Below are 20,492 nucleotides of genomic sequence, written 5' to 3' on the forward strand. Positions count from 1 at the left end.
TTACTCCAAGTGGGCAGTTCAAGTTTTTTTATACTAGAGGAACCAGGCCCCATGAACGCAATCGCAGAATTTAGCATATAAAATGAATCCACAAGTTCAGTTATGTATGTCAAAAAAGTGAGATGAGAATGGTTTGCTAGCATATGTTACATGTAAACATAGTGCTGTGCTGCTACCAGCACAGGGAAGGAAACTTGAAGGAGAATGAAGAGGGCAAGTGCCCGGTCCTCCTTATATAATCTGCCGTTTCAGAAGTCTTCACGGCTTTCTCATTCAGTGTGGCCTCCGCATTTGAACGCTTCTCTTCAGCTATTCTTGTAGTCGAGGCCAGTTTGTTTGCCAACCGTTCTTGTGCTCGAGCTTTCAGCCTCTCAGCCTTCACCTATATATAAAGATTATGCACCAGTAAGCAGACAAGCCAAATCATAGAGATAGAGATAGAGACCAAGGTGAAACTTGAGCTGTACTCTTCACAGCAAACTAATGTAGCCAGTGAGCATCGTTGTTCCCAGAAATTAAACAAGACCCCCCTGAACAACAATATCAAGGCGTGAATTTGCAGCCCACATACCAAATTGCCGTTTCTTTTGTGATTCAGTCTCCTATTGTATATTTTCAAGCCTGTAAAAGGGCCTTGCCTGGATTTCACTGACATTTGACTAACCTGGGTTAACTGTTCAGGGGCTATGTAGACATTCATCATTTCATGGCAATAGGAGAATTGAGATATGTGCTGATGTAGGGTTATTGTTATGAAGAAAAGCAAAACTATAAAAGCTATTGATGCCGTTGGAGTTAGGTTAATTTTTTGCAGTTTGGATATGGAGGAAGTCTTTGTTTAAAATTAGCCACTTGTTGGTCTTCATTTCTTCAAGCAAGATGGCGATAGGGGCAACACAACTTTTTGGGACCCTACTTTTTGTTAAAATTGTAAGTACAAACAGAAACATTTCAGAAAGCAACGGATCAAAAATAAAGTAATTCTGTCTTGAAGGGACCAGTAACCATACCTCCATTTTCCTCTTTTCCATTTCTGCTTTCCTCTTCTCATGATTTTCCCAGGCTTGGATCTTCACCTCTTCACGCTTATACCTACATATTACATAACGAATGACCAATCTCAAGTGCATGAAACTCAGATATAAAGATATTGAATTAATCGAGATTAAAAGAATGAGCAGAGGCAAAAGTCACTGTGGATCACCTCGCCATGTATTTGGCTCGCTCTGCATCATCCCAAGCCATTGCTCTTGTTTCTAGAGTACTCACCTTTCTTGCTTGATCCGATTCCATATCCTCGTGTATCCTAGAACCATTGGATTCTTGTCCATAGCAATGCCTTGTTGCACTAACCCCTCTGGGAGCAGAACTGGCCTCACCTCTACTTTCAGTCATTGCTAAACCTGTTTGATAGCCTTCATTGCCCGGCAACCCGTTCAGGCCCCTCACTGGGGTGCAAGATCCTGAAGATACAGGGCTCCTCGCCGCCAGTGTAGTAGCTCTAATCGGTGTTGTTGTTCTTGAAGGCTCTTGGCTAGCAATGGGGGTCATCTCAGTCCCCATGTCCCTAACACAGATTGATCTAACAGCACTCATTGTTGAGTTCTGTGCAGGCTTATTAACTCTCCACACTGACTCATCGCAGTCTACCTTCTTTGTTTCTACTTCATACTGATTTGTGATTGAAATAGAACACCCATTTGCTGCTTCTCCTCCAACTTCATCTTCTCCACTTGAATAGTCATGTTCCATTTGAGGAACTGAAGCTATAAGTCTCCTATCGTCGGCATTTGAGTTTCGTGGCTGGCTTTCTTTTCTATCTCCTCCCCCTACTCTTGACAATCCCACTAACCATTTTTGTGCATCATCCCATTTGGATGGTGTTGGTTTGCCTAAAGCTGTTCGGTGATGACCACCGCGACTAGCTCCATTGCCTTTATGAAACTCAAAGCTAGTTGCTTTACTACTTGGAATCTCCTGAGTTGGTCCATGATTGTAACACCCTTTATCCTCCATAGATCTCATTCTCTCAACAAATCTTCTCACTCTCACAGTTACACACAAGGACAAGCAAAAATATGACGCGCGACCACTAAAAAGCACAGAGTCCCACTTAACTTGCCATGTGAGTCATGAAGTCTAATTCATATCTTTGAACAGTAGATCCTTAGTCAGCAAAATGGTCCAGATCCTCTCTGGAGATGTAAACCTTATTAGATCTCTAACCCTGTACAGCAAGTCAGTGAACTGACTTGAGACAAATAAATTGAAACATTAGCTAATAGCAAAAGAAATATTATTTGCTTGACATTAGCTAATCCAAGGATTGATAAATAGATTTTTCAGTGATTAAAACACAAAAGACATTGAATCTAACCACCCACCCTGTGCTGTATGGTCTACTTTTACAAGTGATTAAAACACAGATGCCAAAATGACCATATCAAAAAAAATAAAAAAAATAAAAGCTCAGCCAGAACCTCTCAGGGTCCAAAATGTCTCCACCTTCCTTTCCGTCATTGCACAGCTAGGGACCATTTAAAGATATCCAAATGGATAACTACTTCCCCACCTAAAAACTCTATCTGAAATCAGCAACACATGAGAGAGAGAGAGAGAGAATGGAAAAGCTAATAATAATGGTAGCTTATAAAACCCTAGAAGCGGAAAGCATATAGTAGTGCTGCACTTTATGTTTAGTGTGTCTAGTATCAGAAACTATCAAAGCTTGTTAATTGTCTGGAGCCACCAAAAAGATGGAGCGGAGAATTCATCTTGGTTATGCAAAAACAACAGGAAAACCAGAGATGGACTGGATTTTGCAGGGAAAGAAGAGCTCATCTGCAGGGAATAATACCTTGAAAGTTGAAACCATGAATTTTTGAGACTAGCAGAGTCATTCATGAAAAGTTTAGATCCATTGCACACCAAAAAAACAATATAAAAATTAACCTGCACGGTTGAAAGTCGAAATGTATGGCTGTAATAGTAAGAAAAGGTTAACTACAAAGAGGTTTCCAGTCGTTTAATTACATCTCAAACCAGTCCTCTAACTACAAAAACTAGCATGTTACATCTCAACATGGATACATCGAAGGATTCCTCCATGTATAAAATGAAAACAATGCATCTTTCATTTAAGCAATGTACACAGCTGTCGTTGTCTTCACATCTACAGAGACAACTCCAGACTCCCTATTATTCACACGAACAAGTTAGCTTTCGTTGTTGCAAATACCTGTGAAAGGACTAACATGGATAACCAGTGAGAGCTTGGTGATGTTCTTTCGAGTTTTTTGTAATTAGGGGACTGGTAGTGGTGATCCAAAAGGAAAGATCGTAAATTTACACTGTCCCGTGTAATAATTAATGCATTGATTCTTGTGTACACTGTCTTATTGGTGAGTGCTTCTTTTACAAAACGGTTGTCCTCCTAACGGTAACTGGGATGGTGAGGTGGGGGGGTGCAGGGGACACGTGGACAGCAGAGATTTGACTAAAGTGCCAGCTGATGAGGAGGATGGTGTCGGGCTAAGATTAAGAATGTGGGTTTTCTGACTTGTTCACGTGACTGTGATGGGCTGGGTCTGTGGGGCTACAGTTTCTGGGTTAATGAGATGAATTGACTGTTCTTTTTTATTAATTGTAATTGTGTACGGTTTGACCAGAGCGGCGGAACTACATGGCTGGTGTTTTTTAGAGGGTGATTGAGAGGAATGCGGCTTTGTCATTTTTAAAGTTTTTTTTCATTTAAAATAATATTTTTTAAAAAATTATTTTTAATTTTAGCTAATTAAAATACATTTATATTAAATAATTTTAATTTTTTAAAAAGCACTTTTTTAAAGACATTCTCTTTCCAAATAAAAGCATTATGGGAAGTTGAAAGAGTTAGATAATATTAAATTAAGGATGAAAAAGAATTTTTTATTTAAAAATATATTAAAATATTCTCAATCCAAGTAAAAGTACATGAAAAGTTCGGGAAGTTGAATAATATTGATTTAAGTGCGTGTTTGGAGTCGTAAAGCATAATACCATGTAAAAATAATTTTTTAAAAAATATATATTAAAGTAATTTCTTCACTATATTTTTTTATATTAGCATGTTAAAATTATTGAAAAGCTATAAAATAATTATAAATTTAATAATTTTTAAAACACACAAAAAAACAGAAAATATTACTCTTAGAAACACTCATTAATTAAATTCATTCAACCCAACCGAATTTTTTTGTGACATAATTAATACAACTAAGTTCAATATAAACCTGATTAACATGTAGAAAAATAATAATTATTGTGCCCCGTTTGTTCGCTGAAAAATAGTTTTTTTAAAGTGAATTCCAAAAAAATAAATTATTTTTCGATGTTTGTTATTATAATAAAAAATAAATTAGAAAATACTTTCCAGTGTTTGGTTATGTCATGGAAAATGAGTTGGAAAATAACTTATTAATGTTTTATTTTTTTCAATTTTATTAAAATAATGAGGAACAAATATTACAAATTAAAAGGTTGAATAAGAATGGAATTGAAAAAAAATATAATTTCATAAATTGTCTCAAATAAAATAAATAATAATCAAAATAATAGAGATCAATTCTAAAAAATAAAAAAATTGAAAGATAAAGAAATTAAAATAATAATAATTAATATTTCATAAATTATTTTAAATAAAATAAATAATAATAAAAAAATGAGGATAAAATTTGATAAATAAAAAATTTCAATTAAAAAACGATAAGGAAAAAAAATAACAATTATAAAAATAAGGACCAAAATTAATATAAAAATTAAATTCTAAGGGATGAAATTAAAAAACAAATATTCAAAACAAAATATATATATAACAATTAAAAGTTTGAGGACTAAATTTAATATAATCAGCAAATAATATGATATTTCTAAATTTTTCACAACTTTCGGAAAGTGTTTTCCGTCCAAAATAAAAGGAAAATACTTTTCTGGAAACCAAACTACATTTTTCTTTGACTGAAAAATATTTTCTGTTGATCGGAAAGTGTTTTCCGTTGACCAATCTTTTTAACGACAAATAAACATAAGAAAGTTTGGAAAGTGATTTCCTGAAAATCAGTTTTTTTTTTTAAAATATAGCCTTAATTGAAAATAGATTGGATTTTTAAATTAGATTTAACGATATACTTTTAACATAATTGAATATATTTTTATGATTTAATTAAAGATAAATTATTCATACAAAGTTTACTTGTAGAACCTAAGTTAGATTGAAGTTGTAATAATTGGGAACCCTCGATCGTGCATGTAACATATCCATCGTCCTCTACAAAAGTATTTTGCGTGTTTTTTCCTTTGCTTTTTTTGGTTTATTGCAAAAGAAAGATTCGAACTTTAAGATTTATTGTAAGAATTGAAGTACTGCAAGGGGAGGACGCTGTTTCCCATCATGTCGTGTCCTTGTTGTCATGGCGTTAGAAGCTCCAATTCGGCGTCGTGTGAGGAGGGACCACATGGGATGTCCTTGGGCCTACAAAAAGGGTGGTCTTGTCAGACCCATTTCAGGAGTTCCAGTTTCATGGGTGTCATACTAAATGGGCTTCGCAAAAATGAGCCCAAACAATTATAGAAGGTTTTTTTCCAGGAAAAGATGGTTTATGAAAGTCTAGATTTAAATAATTTTTATTTAAAAATAAATTAAAATAATATTTTTTTTATTTTTATTAATATTAATATATTAAAATATAAAATATCAAAAAAATAATTTGAAACATAAAAAAATCAAATTCTTTTAAAAATATTTTTAAAACGAAAAAACAAACTCTAGATATTTAATAAAAGCACTTTTATATCCCCTGGCTAATAATTAATTTTTATCTTTTTTTTTTTATTGTTAAGGTTTTAGAGACAACATTTGAAACAGGACATAACTATTGTAATTTTTTTTTTTAAAAAAATCTTATGATCTACAATACAAATCCTACATGATATGTATTTAGTTTTTATCTTTTAGGCGTGTTTTTTTTTGCAATTTAATTTGTTTTTTAAACTGTTTTTCACCCAAAAAAAATTAAATTAATTTTTAAGTGTTTTTCAATAATTTAATACACTAATATTGAAAATTTAAAAATATCATTTTAAAATTAATTGGAGTACAGTTAAAGAAGCTAGAAGATCTCAACTTCCATGTCTGTAAACCTGAAGGCCTTGATGATGAGCCCTTCAGGGGTGGGGAATTATTAATGGGGCATGAGTGTGTTAAGATCAATGCCACTGGTCGATCTGTAACTGTAACTGCTTCTCATCTCAAGGAAGGGAAGTACACAGAGAGGAATATTAGCTGCAATATCCTTGTTGGAACAGATGGTGCAGGAAGTAGTGCACGGAGGGAAGCTTGCTGGAATAGATCGAACTGAGAGGTGAAAAAGACCTGCAAAAGCTCGTCAGTGTTCATTTTTTAAGCAGAGACCATGGACAATACTTGCTCAATGAGAGACCTGGAATGTTGTTCTTTATCTTCAATACCGAAGCTATTGGGGTCCTTGTTGTTCATGATCTCTAGCACCCCAGCAGAGCCTTGAAGATTTCAGCCAGGAGGTAACTTTCATTAATTCATTTAAGATGGACTTCTGGACGAGATTTTTCAATGACCTCAATGTTTTTCTTATTGTACTCGAGCATAAAGAAAAGGGGAGTAAAGCTGGTTCGATAATAAGAGCTTGTTAACAATGTTGGTGCTGTAGAACTAAAATGATGCTAGGAGATTAGTTTCTGTGGTGGTAATATTTAGGGTGTAATTTCGGGGTGCCTTCTCCATGCCAGTAATACTTTGAAATGTTCAGCCTGTAGACATGCAAAAACCTCATCTTCAAATTGGTTGGCCAAGAGTTTTCAGACATTGATGTGATCGACATAAAGCCATGGGTGATGCACGCTGAAGTTGCAGAAAAGTATGCGAGCTGCGACAATCAAATAATATACTTGCTGGGGATGCAGCTCATCGATCTCCCCCAGCTGGTGGTTTCGGTGAGTTCCGCTGTTTTGTGAAGTAAACAAATTCAAGTTTGTCTTTCACCCCGTAGCTTATGATAATAATAGCACCTTCTTGTTTAATAGAAAGTTAAAGAGATCAGCAATCCTTGGCTCCAAACTTGGGAGAACTATATAGATGTTGCAGAATCTAAGAAATCGTCAAACTCATTTTCATGGTGGAGCAATTTTAGTTAGGCCTGACGAACACATTGCTTGGCGTGTGAAGTCAGGTCTTGACGGGGATCCAATTTTAGAGATGAGAAGGGTTTTTTTCTGCAATATTGAAGGTAAAAAAAAAACATGCATAGAAGACATAGGATATCTGTGTATGTGGGGTGAAGTCCTCCACCTGAAACCACGATTACACCGTGTTGGGACATTCAAGCAATCAAACACACACAAATTTACGTAATTCGGCAACTTGTCTATTCCACGGAGCTACTGGTTTGTATTAATCAAGCTTAGAAGCAATACAAACAATAAAACAAGGAGGATGAGAAAAAACTTCTCTACTTAACTCAACTCTCACTCTAGCTCTCTCTGAAACGTCTCACATATCAGCTCTCAATAGCACCCTCTATTTATAGCTGATATGGGAGACAATCTTCTTTATTTAGTCAATTATGGTGGCCACCGTTTTCTTTGTTTAGGCACCCACCATTGACTCTTACCATGCAGCCATGTTTGACAGCAGCCATGCTTGGCATGGCTGCCAATAACCATATTTGTGTCCATACCTAACAATCTCCCACTTGAACACAAATGGCGCTAGATCTGTCTTTTAATCTTTGAGACCAACTGAAGCTTTACACAGCTTCAGTTTATCAATAGTAACTCCTTTGGTTAACATGTCAGCTGGATTCTTGCTCCGCAAACCTTTTCTAGCATCAGTTGCTCCTCATCTAGCAATTGTCGGATGAAGTGATATTTGATCTGAATATGCTTAATCCTTGAGTGAAATGCTGGATTCTTGGCAAGGAAGATTGCACTCTATCGCTATACAAAGTACCCTTTTCATTCATCTTGCCCAATTCTTTCAGAAAACTCTGCAACCATACGATCTCTTTTGCAGATTCTGAGACTGCAACATGTTCAGCTTCTGTTGTTGAAAGAGCGACGATCTTTTGCAAGGTAGAACTCCAGGAAATAGCAGTACCTCCTAGAGTATATACATATCCTGTAGTGCTCTTTCGGCTATCAACATCTCCTGCTAGATCAGCGTCTACAAAACCTTCAAGTTTCAAACCATCAGCTGTGAAGGTGAGACATGTCTCCGATGAACCTTTTAAGTACCTCATGATCCATTTCACCGCCTCCCAATACTGCTTTCCAGGATTGCTCATATATCGGCTTACAACTCCCACTGCATGGGCAATGTCTGGTCTGGTACAGACCATAGCATACATCAAAGAGCCGATAGCTGAGGCATATGGAATCTTATCCATGTATTCACATTCTAGCTTAGTTTTTGGTGACTGGTCTTTGCTGAGCTTGAAATGATTCCCCAGAGATGTACTTACTGGTTTAGCATTATCCATACTAAACCTGCTGAGAACCTTCTTGACATACTCTGTTTGTGAAAGCTTTAGTATGCCTTTCTCTTGATCTCTGATAATTCTCATGCCAAGTATTTGTTTAGCAGCTCCCAGATCCTTCATTTCAAACTGTTTTGACAATTGTTGTTTCAGCTTGTCAATCTCCTCAATGCTGGATCCTGCAATCAACATATCATCCACATATAATAGTAGAATGATGTAGGAGTTGTCAAAATGTTTGACATAGTAACAGTGATCAGCCTGGCATCTTGTGTATCCCGAACTACACATGAAGTTGTCAAACTTCTTGTACCACTGTCTTGGAGCTTGCTTCAAACCGTATAGGCTTTTCTTTAGCTTGCAGACTTGGTTCTCCTTTCCTTGTATTTCAAACCCCTCTGGTTGTTGCATGTAAATGTCTTCCTCCAATTTTCCATGAAGAAAGGCTGTTTTTACATCTAATTGTTCAAGATGTAAATTCTCTGCTGCTACTATCCCCAGAACAACTCTGATTGTTGTGAGCTTCAAAACTAGAGAAAATATCTCAGAGTAGTCAATCCCTTTCTTTTGTTGAAACCCTTTTACAACAAGTCTTGCCTTGAACCGTTTGCTTTCGTCATGCTCAGTCTTTACTCTGTAGACCCATTTGTTTTGCAAAGCCTTCTTTCCTTCAGGTAGTGTGGTCAGCTCCCAGGTCTTGTTCTTCAGCAACGAACTCATCTCATCCTTCATGGCTAACTCCCACTTGCTTGAGTTTCCATCTTGTAAGGATTCTTCATAACTTAGCGGCTCACCACCATCTGTCCATAAAATATAATTCAGTAGAAGTGTGAACCGTTGTGGGGGCTTTACAGTCCTTGAAGACCTGCGAACATAAACAATTGGTTCACTTGGCTCTGCATCGTCTTGGGTAGTGGTGGGTACAGATGTGCTTGAATCTTCTTGTAAAGACTCTTGAGTTTTGTTCTGCTCGGTAACATCGGGAAGGCCTTCTAATCTTATGAATTCAGATTTTTGTGGACTTGTATCTGAATCAGTCATATCTGTTTCTGCACTTGATTTGTCTTTGTACAAAACTTTCTCATTGAAGATCACGTTCCTGCTTCTGATAATCTTTCTGTTCTGATCATCCCAGAACCGAAATCCAAATTCTTCATCTCCATAGCCAATGAAGAAACATTTCTTGGATTTGGCATCTAGCTTGTTGCGAGCATCATAATCTATATGCACATAGAAAACACACCCAAAGACCTTTAAATGAGAGAGTTGTACCTCTTTTCCTCTCCATACTTCCTCGGGCAATCTAAACTCCAAAGAAACTGATGGTCCATGGTTGATCAAGTAAACTGCAGTATGAACTGCGTCAGCCCAGAATGTTTGAGGTAGCCCTGAATGCAACCTCATGCTTCTAGCTCGTTCATTGATGGTCCGGTTCATTCGTTCAGCAATGCCATTTTGTTGTGGTGTGCCTGGAACGGTCTTTTCCATTCTGATACCATTAACAGCATAATACTCATTGAAACCTCCATCAATGTATTCTCCTCCATTATCAGATCTTAAGCATTTCAACTTCAAACCTGATTCATTCTCAATCATAGCCTTCAACTTCTTGAATGTGTCGAACACATCAGATTTATTTTTCAGAAAGTAGACCCATACCTTTCTGCTGAAATCATCAATGAAAGTTACGTAATACCAAGAACCTCCAAGAGATGCTACTGGAGAAGGTCCCCACAAATCTGTGTGCACCAGTTCTAGTTTTCTTGGTCTTAAGGTCCTGCCAACCTTTAAGAAATTGAGCTTCTTCTGTTTTCCAAGAACACAGCTTTCACAAATGTCTAGATCAACATTTTTAAGCTTTGGCAGCTTTCCCTTCGATTGAAGTATCTTCATCCCCTTTTGACTCATATGGCCGAGTCTATAGTGCCATAACTGTGCTTGATTTTCTGTTTCAATAGAGGCAATAATGTCTGCAAATCTTGTGGTCATAACAAGGTGCCAGTTTTCTTTCCACGAGCTAAAACCATTGCTCCCTTTGAGATCTTCCACATACCTCCAGAAAAAAGAATTGAATGACCACTATCATCAAGTTGTCCGACTGAGATCAACTTCTTCTTTAGTCTAGGAACATGCCTTACATTTTGCAAGTTCCATGTAGATCCATTCAGTGTCTTGATTTGCACATCTCCTATACCCACAATCTCCATTGGTTTTCCATTGGCCAGATAGACTACACCGTGATCTCCAGCAACATAGTTTTGCATCATCTCATGGTATGGTGTACAGTGGAATGATGCACCAGAATCAAGAATCCAATCATCAATTGGACTTTGTACAGCAAGAATCAAAGCGTCTTGCACCTCATCTGTGGTAGCGTTTGCAGAGTCAGCTTCAGGTTTTTTTGGTTTTGTGCAATTCCTCATGAAATGACCAGGTTTGCCACAATTCCAACATTCAACCTGCTTTCTAGGTCCGGACTTGTTTTTACTTCTGTATCTTGATTTGGATCTGCCTCTGGATAAGCCTCTATCATGTCTCCTCCCTCGAGTGTTAATGTTGAGAGCTGATCCTGAACTTGAACTTTCACCTGAGTCTTTCCTTCGCACTTCTTCAACTAAAATCAAGTCTCGGATGTCATCATATTTCAGTTTGGATTTTCCAGCTAAGTTGCTCACGGCTGTCCTCATACCTTCCCAATTGCTTGGAAGTGAAGCTAGCAAAATAAGTACACGGATCTCATCATCAAACTCAATCTCTACAGATGACAATTGATTTGTGATGGTATTAAAGTTGTTGAGATGTTGTGTGATGGAGGTGCCTTCTGTCATTTTCAAGTTGAACAACTTCTTCATCAAGTGCACTTTATTGTTTGCCGAGGGCTTCTCATACATCCCAGACAAAGCTTCCATTAGTCTTGCAGTGGATCTTTCTTTTGTAACATTGTGAGCAACTCTTCTTGATAAGGATAACCAGATAATACCCAAAACTTGTCTATCAAGACGTAGCCAATCTTCTTCTGGTATATTCTCTGGTTTGCTCCCCAACAGAGGAAGATGAATTTTCTTCCCATATAAATAGTCTTCAATTTGCATTTTCCAATATCCAAAATCTGTTCCATCAAATTTTTCAATTCCCGCAGCTTTTATTTCATCTGCCATTTTAATACATCTTGGATTTGAATCTGTCAAATCTGACCTTACAGATGTGTCCAGAACAGCCAAAACTATTGGAAACGACACTAAGATCACCCAAATCGGACTTCGGATGGCTCAGATTTTAACAGTCAAAGTTTTAGGTCAACAGATGGTGCAGATGAAGCCGCGTGTCAGGCCAAAATAGTGTCTGCGAAGCACTGAATCAAACCCTAAAGTGATAACGTGGCATCCACGTAAGCAATTATGGGCCCACCGTTGCTGATGTGGCAAAGGCATGCATAATCCGCGTTGACGTGGCAGATGATGGGTCTGATGATGTGGCAGATGACTGTGTAGAATAGCTGGCGTGGCTGCTAACTGGCTGATGACGTGGCAGGTTAACCCGGTTCAGTTGCAGGAATTCGGGCGAGGAAGACGCGTGTGGAGAGTGAGGCGCGTGGGCAGGCCTGACGTCGGCGCGTGTGGGCGCGTGCGGGCATGTAGGACGTCTGTTTTTCTCCAGGTTTTCAACAGTGAATTCGTCTTGGCTTCCCCTACACAATGGTAATGTCAAAAACACGTTTTGAGAACTTTTATTTTTAAGTTTGGATCAAACACCCTTTTTTTCAAGAACAAGCTCTGATACCAGTTGTTGGGACATTCAAGCAATCAAACACACATAAATTTACGTGGTTCGGCAACTTGCCTACTCCACGGAGCTATTGGTTTGTATTAATCAAGCTTAGAAACAATACAAACAACAAAACAAGGAGGAGGAGAAAAAACTTCTCTACTCAACTCAACTCTCACTCTAGCTCTCTCTGTGTTTCTCTCTGAAACATCTCACATATCAGCTCTCAATAGCACCCTCTATTTATAGCTGATATGGGAGACAATCTTCTTTATTTAGTCAATTATGGTGGTCACCGTTTTCTTTGTTTAGGCACCCACCATTGACTCTTACCATGCAACCATGTTTGACAGCAGCCATGCTTGACATGGCTGCCAATAACCATATCTGTGTCCATACCTAACACGCCGGTGCTGCGTCTATTTTGAATTGGAATGCCGTATTCTGATCTCCTTCCTCTTCATTATGGGAAAATATTTCGGACAATTGAAGAGAGATTGGTTGTATACAGAACTTGCCATTTCCCAGACAGCTCTCATGGATGTCAGAGCTCCAGAATTTTGCCTGCTTCGGTGTGAGTATTTCAGGGCTTCACAACATTGTTCTGAACATGAACACGTGCCATTTTAGAAGACTACATTTTTTTTTTCTTTCAGTTGCTTTCAGATTGAAGGGCTGAAAGACGAGTCCTGAGACAAATACAGCAGTGGACTGAAGTTTAGAGAAATGCTTGCCATGCCTCTGAGTTGACAACGATGGGAAAAATCTGCAGTCCATTCTGAGCTTCAAATTGATAGTCTTCTGACACCATGAGTGCTCAATTTTTTTTTCTTATCTTCCTCATAATTAATTGGATAACTGATGTCTATTCCAGGAAAAGAAAGTTTACGAGAGCTAAGGATAGCTCAAAGCCTCCTCTATTGCCACTCCCGACCTTTTCTTTCTCCTCCCTAATTCTTAACCATCATATCTCTTGCACTTCAGTTGAAGCATAGCTTCCAACACTGAATAATGTTATAAATTACTGGTTATTTCTTATACAACTACAAAGATATATTAATTAATCAAATAATGAATAAACATTAAATTAAAAAGAGTTTGATAATGATTGTTTTGAGATTCATTATTATCTTAAAAAACATATCTAGGTTGAGAAAGACAAATCTAACCCGATTTGGTTTCGGAATTTTAAACTCTTTTTTTAGGAATTTAAGATGGTAAACAATGTGTTATCTATTCTAGTTAAGAAAAAAAATAAAATAAAATCAAGGTTCTGAGTTTGAAGGCCCGTATGCTTAAGGCTCTTTCTTATAAAAATTAAGGCATATTGGGCCATAGACCCACACGTCTAGGTTTTTTTCTTTGTCTTTTTTTATGTTTTTTTTAATTTTATATTTAAGTTAAATATAAAATTAAAAAAAATTATTAAACTTGGTTGAGTCCATGACCCAGATTATAGATTTGACGAGTTACGCCATAACATTTAGGTTGTTATTTTTTTTTGTTTAATGCATTTTTTGTCCCTTAATTTTCTTTTAAAAATAATTTTACCATTTGTTATTGATCATTTATTGATTATCTATTTTTTTTATTTAAAACTAAAATAAAAAATATCATGTTTTATCATTTTTTGTTTCTCTTTGTTGTTGGTGATCTACTTTTGCCTTCTCAGTCTCAAGCATCTATTATGTTTTTTTTTCTTTTAAAAAAGTATTTCATACAAAAAAAATCTCATGAGTTTTATTGTCATATAATTAAATGGAAAATAATCTCCGAGATAAAAAAAATTATTGAATCTGATGATGTATATGAATTGCATTGTAAGTTTGATTTGTTGATTCGAGTTCACTTAGGTTTTTTTTTTTTCCAGTTGAGTGCTACTTTTTACCCAATTTGTTTTTTGTTTTTTTGCAAGATTATCCTTATGGGTTTTACTTTGCAGGTCAACTCAGGTAAATTTAATATGTTTCTATCTCACTATTAGATAAAAAAAATATTTAAAATCTATTAATTTTTTTAGAAAACACATTAACAATGCCTAGACTCTTTTTTTTTTTTGCATAAAAAATTTATTTCGACTCACAACATAGTGCATGCTAATTCTATTATCATTTGATTAAATAAAAAATTTATTCTATGAAAAACAGTTATTAGATACAGCTAGATACACACCCCATGTTACGAGATTAAATATCTTGAACTATATTTATATCTTAATATCTCAAGTTTAGTCTTTACTTATCTTTAACGCCTTGTTTTTTTTATTTGTTGACATAGATTATTCTTAATTTACTGAATTAGAAGTATGCATAAGCTTTAATTTAATTGAGAATTTCTTTTTATAGCTAAAAATATATTGGAAAAGATTGCATATTCATTTTTTTACTAAAACATAAAATTATCTGACCGCCGCGAATCGCGGATGAAATAGCTAGTGCAGATCTGACTCCTGTAAAATTGCTTTTGCAATCTGCAAGAATTATATACCGGTAAAAACAATGGGATGAGTTCAACATGCATGATGATTACATCAGATACTGCAATGCTGCAACTAGAATGAATACAAGCTACGTTCAATGGAAGAGCAACTATGCTGCATTTGAGACTACACAATCTCGAGTTCTCAGCATTTGAGCTTTTATGCACCACTACAATTACAGGTCTCCAAGTTTCTGTCCTTTCAGTGATCTGAACTTTAGAATCAGCTATATGGTACGTTGTATCTCTGATCTCGTCAGGTATCAACTTCGACTAGTTGTCAGGATCGTGATCAGATGGCCAATAACTGCTGTGACAAGACCAAGCAAACCGCCAGCAATAACCTATCATTAAAAATAAAAGGATTATCAGACATTGGTACATGGACAGCTTCCTGAGATCTATGTTTCTTGGAAATAGAAAATGTAACCTGCAACTCACTACTATTCAAAGACAGGGAAGGGTAAGGCCCCCAAGCTGGGAAATAATTCTGATGGACGGGTGTTTATTCTCGAAGTTAGAAATCACAGGGAAAAGAGGCATTTCCATTCTTTACAATTTCACCATTTAAATTCTCGAAAGCTAGAACTTTCACATGTAATTTTAATTCTATGTATGCTAGAGAACACTAGGATCGCAGACATTTACATGATGATGGTTGTTCTTTAAAGGAATCAATGCTATGAATACAATTAACGCTTATGATGATTTAACAGTACCAAAAACTGATTGTTAGGAGCTGCGTAAATAAATCATAAATACATCAAAGGAATCCGATAGGTGATGACAAGGGATTTGTCTAATGCAATCATACAGACCTGAGGCGGGGTGTGCCCAAGAAGTTCACGCAGCGGTCTGCTCTCAGAAAGAGGATGTTCAGCAGGGAGTTCATACAGGATTTGATTCAGGACCTGAAGAAAAGAAATCCTGTTTGAATACACGAAACAAGGAAACGAAGAGCCGGCATTTCAAATGTGAAAAAGGATAGAGAAGCATCAAACCTCTGCTTGGCGTCCAGCCTGTAGTCTTACACCTGTTGCATCATACATCACCTGCCACCAAAATCCTTGTACATTATAGGCAAGTATTCATCCACGATGAGTAAAACCATAAAGAAGAGAGATGGGAAAAAAAAATCATACAACGCATGCTAATATCAATGCAATCGAAAACAACGATCCTCCGAAGCCCTCTTGGAATCCAACGGCCATGGCAAGAGCAGCAACTGTAGCAGAATGTGAGGATGGCATTCCACCAGATCCAACTAGCTGCTTAAGATCCCATCGTCTTTCCTTATACCTGCAAATCTAGGTATGCTTAAGGCTCGTAGGGGGACTAATCAACGTGAAAGCATTACAAATGCTCTCTCTATAAAAAGCATTCCACAATTTTCGTAATTTATCACTTTCCCTCGATTGAATTTCGCAATCAAAGACTACCCAATAACACGATTCCTAGAAAGCCAATTTGGGCTATATATATATATATTCCGTTAAAAGAAGTTTGATTCTCTCTCCCATACATTTATTTATTTTGATTTTAGAGAAAAAATGGACAGGGAAAAAAAGATGGTGTAATCGGCACTCGAAGTCAAAGACTTTAGCTGAGAGAATCGAAACTCATTACAAGATTATCGAAAACAAGCGCGTACGCAAGTACGTACCAGGAGGTGAAAAACTTAATAGATTGGGCAATAGCGAAGGCAAGAAAAGCAGAGATCAGTGGATAATTCGTCAATATTGACTCCGACGACGATAAAGAAGACCCCGAGTTTTGGATCGTCGTCGTCGACGACCCAGTAGCCATCTCAACCATCCTCCTTGAATCGATCTCTCTCTCTCTCTCTTTATTTTTCAGAAAGGAAATTAGAAGACGAGTCTGGTTTCTCGGAAGGAGAGAAGAGAGTTCGTTTGTTTTCTTGTTAAGACAGAGCATAACCTCTAAAGAAGAAACAAGGGCAGTTTGGCTTTGCTGCTTCCTTTCTAATGCTAATTGCTATCAACTAACGGTCTTTGTTTTTTTTGTTCTCTCTCTCCTGACTTAACTGAATATGCTTCTCTCTCCTTCAAGTGGTGTCTCGAATATACCCTCGGAAGCATAACCTGCATTTATATACCCTCCTCCTCCTTTTTATTTACTTTTTTTTTCTTTTTGTTGCTTTGGTGTTTTTTATTTATTTGCAATCATCTTTATGCCATGAAGATTGATGGGAGATTATTTTGATTTTTAAAATTAAAAATATTTTTTAAAAAATAAAAATATATTTTTTTTCAAAAAAAATACTTAAAAAATCAATTATTGTAAAACGTTTGTTCTTGTATGTATAGTGGGAGATAATTATATACAAACGGGTAAGGGATAAACTATGAAAGTTGAGATACACTTGAAGTGATCTTAGCCTGATCCTTATCTCCTTCTGCAGTAGTGGATAAGCTGAGATTAACTGTATTGTTAGTAGGTTCGACTAGGTCTCTAATACGCCCCTTCAAGCACAACGGTATGGGAAGAACGTTGAGATTGGAACGCAGAACACCAAATCGTGAGGAAGAGAGTGGCTTGGTGAAGATGTCAGCGAGTTGATCTTTGCTGGAGATGAACTTGATGGAGAGAAGTTTCTTGGCTACCATATCACGTACAAAGTGGAAGTCAATTTTCAAATGTTTTGTTCTGGCATGAAATACTGGATTTGCAGATAGATAGGTGGCGCCGATGTTGTCACACCATAATACTGGAGGTTGAGACATACGAATGCCAATTTCAGAACATAATGACATGAGCCAAGACAATTCTGCAGCAGTGTTTGCTAGTGATTTGTATTCGGCTTCAGTGCTTGATCGGGCAACTGTTTGCTGTTTGTGACAGCTCCATGATATTAAGTTCCTGCCAAGAAAAATGCAGTAACCCCCAGTGGATCGTCGATCATCACGACTTCCTGCCCAGTCGGCGTTAGAGAATGCCTGGAGATTAGTGGATGTGGAAACATAAAAGTGAAGTCCATGTTGGATGGTTTGCTTGAGATATCGAAGTAGACGTTTGACAGACTGCCAATGAAGGTTGGTTGGTTTGTGCATAAACTGTGATAGTTTATTTACACAAAAGGAAATATCTGGGCGTGTGATGCAGACATATTGAAGGGCGCCAACGACACTTTTGTATAGAGTCGGATCCAAGAGAAGATCACCTTCAAAACTTGAGAGATGAGTAGAGGAAGCCATTGGAGAGCTAATCGGCTTTGCGTCTGCCATTTTTGTTCGTTTGAGAATGTCCATGATATATCGCTGTTGTGAGAGTATGATTCCCTGATTGCATGGCATAACTTGAATACCAAGGAAATAGTTCAGTGGCCCTAAGTCTTTGACTGCAAAGTCATTGTGTAGTTCTCGGAGTAGTGACTGAATAGCAGCATGACTGGAGCATGTGATAATGATGTCATCTACGTAAATTAATACCAACATGAGATAATCAGTGGAGCGAGAAATAAATAGGGAAGTGTCTTACCGTGAGTTGACGAAACCAAGTTGAATCAACTTGGTGCTTAACCGTGAAAACCAAGCCCGTGGGGCTTGTTTTAAGCCATATAAGGCTTTTTGTAGCTTGCAGACATGAGACTGGTGTTGGGGATGAATGAAGCCAGGCGGTTGTGTCATGTAGACAACCTCAGTTAATGTTCCATGTAGGAATGTATTTTGTATGTCAATCTGATGTATAGGCCAGCCACTGCAAAGAGCAAGAGAGAGAACCAGACGTACCGTAGTTGGTTTTATCACAGGGCTGTAAGTTTCACCATAATCTAGTCCAGGTTGTTGGTGAAAACCTTTTGGTACAAGTCGTGCTTTGTAGCGATCAATGGAGCCATCTACTTTTCGTTTTAACCGGAACACCCATTTACAGCCAATGACATTTGATGCTTCTAAAGGGGGGACTAAAGTCACGTTTGATTCTGCAGGAGTGCATCAAACTCAGTATTCATTGCTTTTCTCCAACATGGGTGTTGCATGGCAGTGGAGTAACAAGTGGGTTCCATGGCTGGTTGAGTAGATTCAGTAAGAAAAGCTCGGGGTAAGGGATAACGGACAGTGCCATCTGTATGAATTTTTGGTTTGGTGATGAGGTTCTTTGCACGTGTGGTCATGGGGTGAGTTGATGAGGGGAGGGCTGTCTGTGAGCTGGTGTCTGGGATAGTTGGGTAGGAAGGATCAATTGGGGGAGGGGGGTGTAAGGAATCTGAAATGGATAATGAGTGATTTGGTGATGGTGTTGTGTCAAGAGTCCGTTGGATGATATTATCTGTTGATGATGGAATGTCCAAAGAAGATGCTGCCGTGGGCTGATAGTCAAGAGGAATGAGTAATGGACTTGGATTGTTGAATACCTGCACAGATATGTTAGGGGACAAAGAAGATGTAGGAGAAGCAGACGTGCATGGAAAAGAGTTTTCATTAAATACTACATCCCGGGAAATATAAACTCTATTTGATGGTAAGTGAAGACATTTGTACCCTTTATGAAGGGGACTATACCCTAAAAAAAGGCACGGTAAAGACCGTGGTTGGAGTTTATTTTTATTGTAAGGACGTAAATTTGGCCAACATGCACAATCAAAAGTGCATAAGAAAGAATAATCAGGTTCACGATGAAAGAGAGTGTGAAAAGGTGAATTATTTCGGAGCACAGGGGTGGGCAAGCGATTAATAAGATAGCATGCTGTAGAAAATGCATCTTCCCAAAATTGGAGAGGAACTTTGGCATGAGAAAGTAAGGCTAGGCCTGTTTCGACAATGTGTCGATGTTTGCGTTCAATTTTGCCATTTTATTGATGTGTGTGTGGGCAAGAGACACGATGGGAGATACCGAGAGATTGAAGGAGTGTGTGAAAGGGGCGGTATTCACCACCCCAATCAGATTGGACTGTACGAATTTTTTCCTTGAAAAAGCATTCAACATAATTTTTAAATTTTTGAAAAATTCTAGTGACATCACCCTTACAATAAATGGGATACAACCAAGTGTATCAACTAAAATCATCTAAAAAGGAAACATAATATTTAAAACCATATTTAGAGCATATGGGAGCAGGACCCCAAACATCTGTATGAATGAGCTCTAAAGGACAGGTGGAGCGAGAGAGAGACGCAGAGAATGGTAATTGTTTGGACTTGGAGCTGAGGCACGCGGAGCATGGATCAATGATTGTGGAATTGGAAACTGGAAGTTGAAAGGAGGAGAGAATTTTTCTGACTAGCTTGAGGGAAGGGTGGCCAAGCCGTGAGTGCCACTGAGGAAGAGAGACACGCTCACCAATTAAAGCGGAAGGGGATGTTTGATGATGAAAAGATGGAAATTGATAGAGACCATGACTATTCGGGCCGTGAAGCAGCAACTTCTTCGAACATCGATCCTTCAAAAGAAAATAATTTGGGTGAAATTCAAAGAAAGTGTTAGTATCAGATGTGAATTTATGAACCGATAATAAATTCTTGGAAATTTGAGGAACATGGAGAACATTAAGAAGGTCAAAGTGAAGATTTGGAGAAAAGAGACAGGTGTGTCCAATATGATGAATGGACAGCCCTTTACCATTGCCAATTCGTATCTGATCAGGGCCATGGAATTCTTCAGACTTGAGGTTAAGGTTTTTCATGTCAGAAGTGACATGATGAGTTGTACCGGAGTCTGGATTCCAATTGAGATCAGGACCATGAG

At 37.5% G+C, this 20,492-nt stretch overlaps 2 protein-coding genes across 6 annotated transcripts; both read right to left on the minus strand.

The window, feature by feature from the left end:
- On the minus strand, positions 1-3,314 carry LOC133696273 (remorin 4.1-like). 5 transcript variants are annotated; one of them, XM_062118423.1, is made up of 4 exons: positions 3,239-3,314; positions 1,205-2,247; positions 1,011-1,092; positions 1-382 (listed from the first exon to the last, which is right to left on the minus strand). In XM_062118423.1, exons 2-4 carry the CDS (start codon positions 2,023-2,025, stop codon positions 173-175), a joined length of 1,113 nt encoding a protein of 370 aa, XP_061974407.1. In that variant the 5' UTR covers positions 2,026-2,247; positions 3,239-3,314; the 3' UTR covers positions 1-172. The 5 variants fall into 5 exon arrangements, with proteins under 5 accessions (XP_061974407.1, XP_061974403.1, XP_061974405.1 ...); XM_062118419.1 differs by lacking the exon at positions 3,239-3,314 and adding an exon at positions 2,858-3,143; XM_062118421.1 differs by lacking the exon at positions 3,239-3,314 and adding an exon at positions 2,858-3,143 and having other exon boundaries at positions 1,205-2,251.
- An 11,454-nt stretch (positions 3,315-14,768) lies between these two features.
- On the minus strand, positions 14,769-16,819 carry LOC133696545 (uncharacterized). The gene is made up of 5 exons (XM_062118762.1): positions 16,453-16,819; positions 15,932-16,088; positions 15,791-15,841; positions 15,608-15,700; positions 14,769-15,133 (listed from the first exon to the last, which is right to left on the minus strand). Exons 1-5 carry the CDS (start codon positions 16,722-16,724, stop codon positions 15,053-15,055), a joined length of 654 nt encoding a protein of 217 aa, XP_061974746.1. The 5' UTR covers positions 16,725-16,819; the 3' UTR covers positions 14,769-15,052.
- Positions 16,820-20,492: the final 3,673 nt, after the last annotated feature.

This window comes from Populus nigra, chromosome 6 (assembly GCF_951802175.1).
Source record: "Populus nigra chromosome 6, ddPopNigr1.1, whole genome shotgun sequence".
NCBI lineage: Eukaryota > Viridiplantae > Streptophyta > Magnoliopsida > Malpighiales > Salicaceae > Populus > Populus nigra.

What these genes read in the sequence shown, in the direction of transcription:
- LOC133696273 (XM_062118423.1), bottom strand. Translation starts at nt 2,025, where the DNA reads ATGAGATCTATGGAGGATAAAGGGTGTTACAATCATGGACCAACTCAG. An exon ending in CGAGCCAAATACATGGCGAG is followed by an intron (nt 1,093 to 1,204) that starts GTGATCCACAGT and finishes TGTAATATGTAG; the next exon opens with GTATAAGCGTGAAGAGGTGA. An exon ending in TGGAAAAGAGGAAAATGGAG is followed by an intron (nt 383 to 1,010) that starts GTATGGTTACTG and finishes CTTTATATATAG; the next exon opens with GTGAAGGCTGAGAGGCTGAA.
- LOC133696545 (XM_062118762.1), bottom strand. Translation starts at nt 16,724, where the DNA reads ATGCTCTGTCTTAACAAGAAAACAAACGAACTCTCTTCTCTCCTTCCG. An exon ending in CATTGATATTAGCATGCGTT is followed by an intron (nt 15,842 to 15,931) that starts GTATGATTTTTT and finishes TTTTGGTGGCAG; the next exon opens with GTGATGTATGATGCAACAGG. An exon ending in AGGCTGGACGCCAAGCAGAG is followed by an intron (nt 15,701 to 15,790) that starts GTTTGATGCTTC and finishes TCTTTTCTTCAG; the next exon opens with GTCCTGAATCAAATCCTGTA.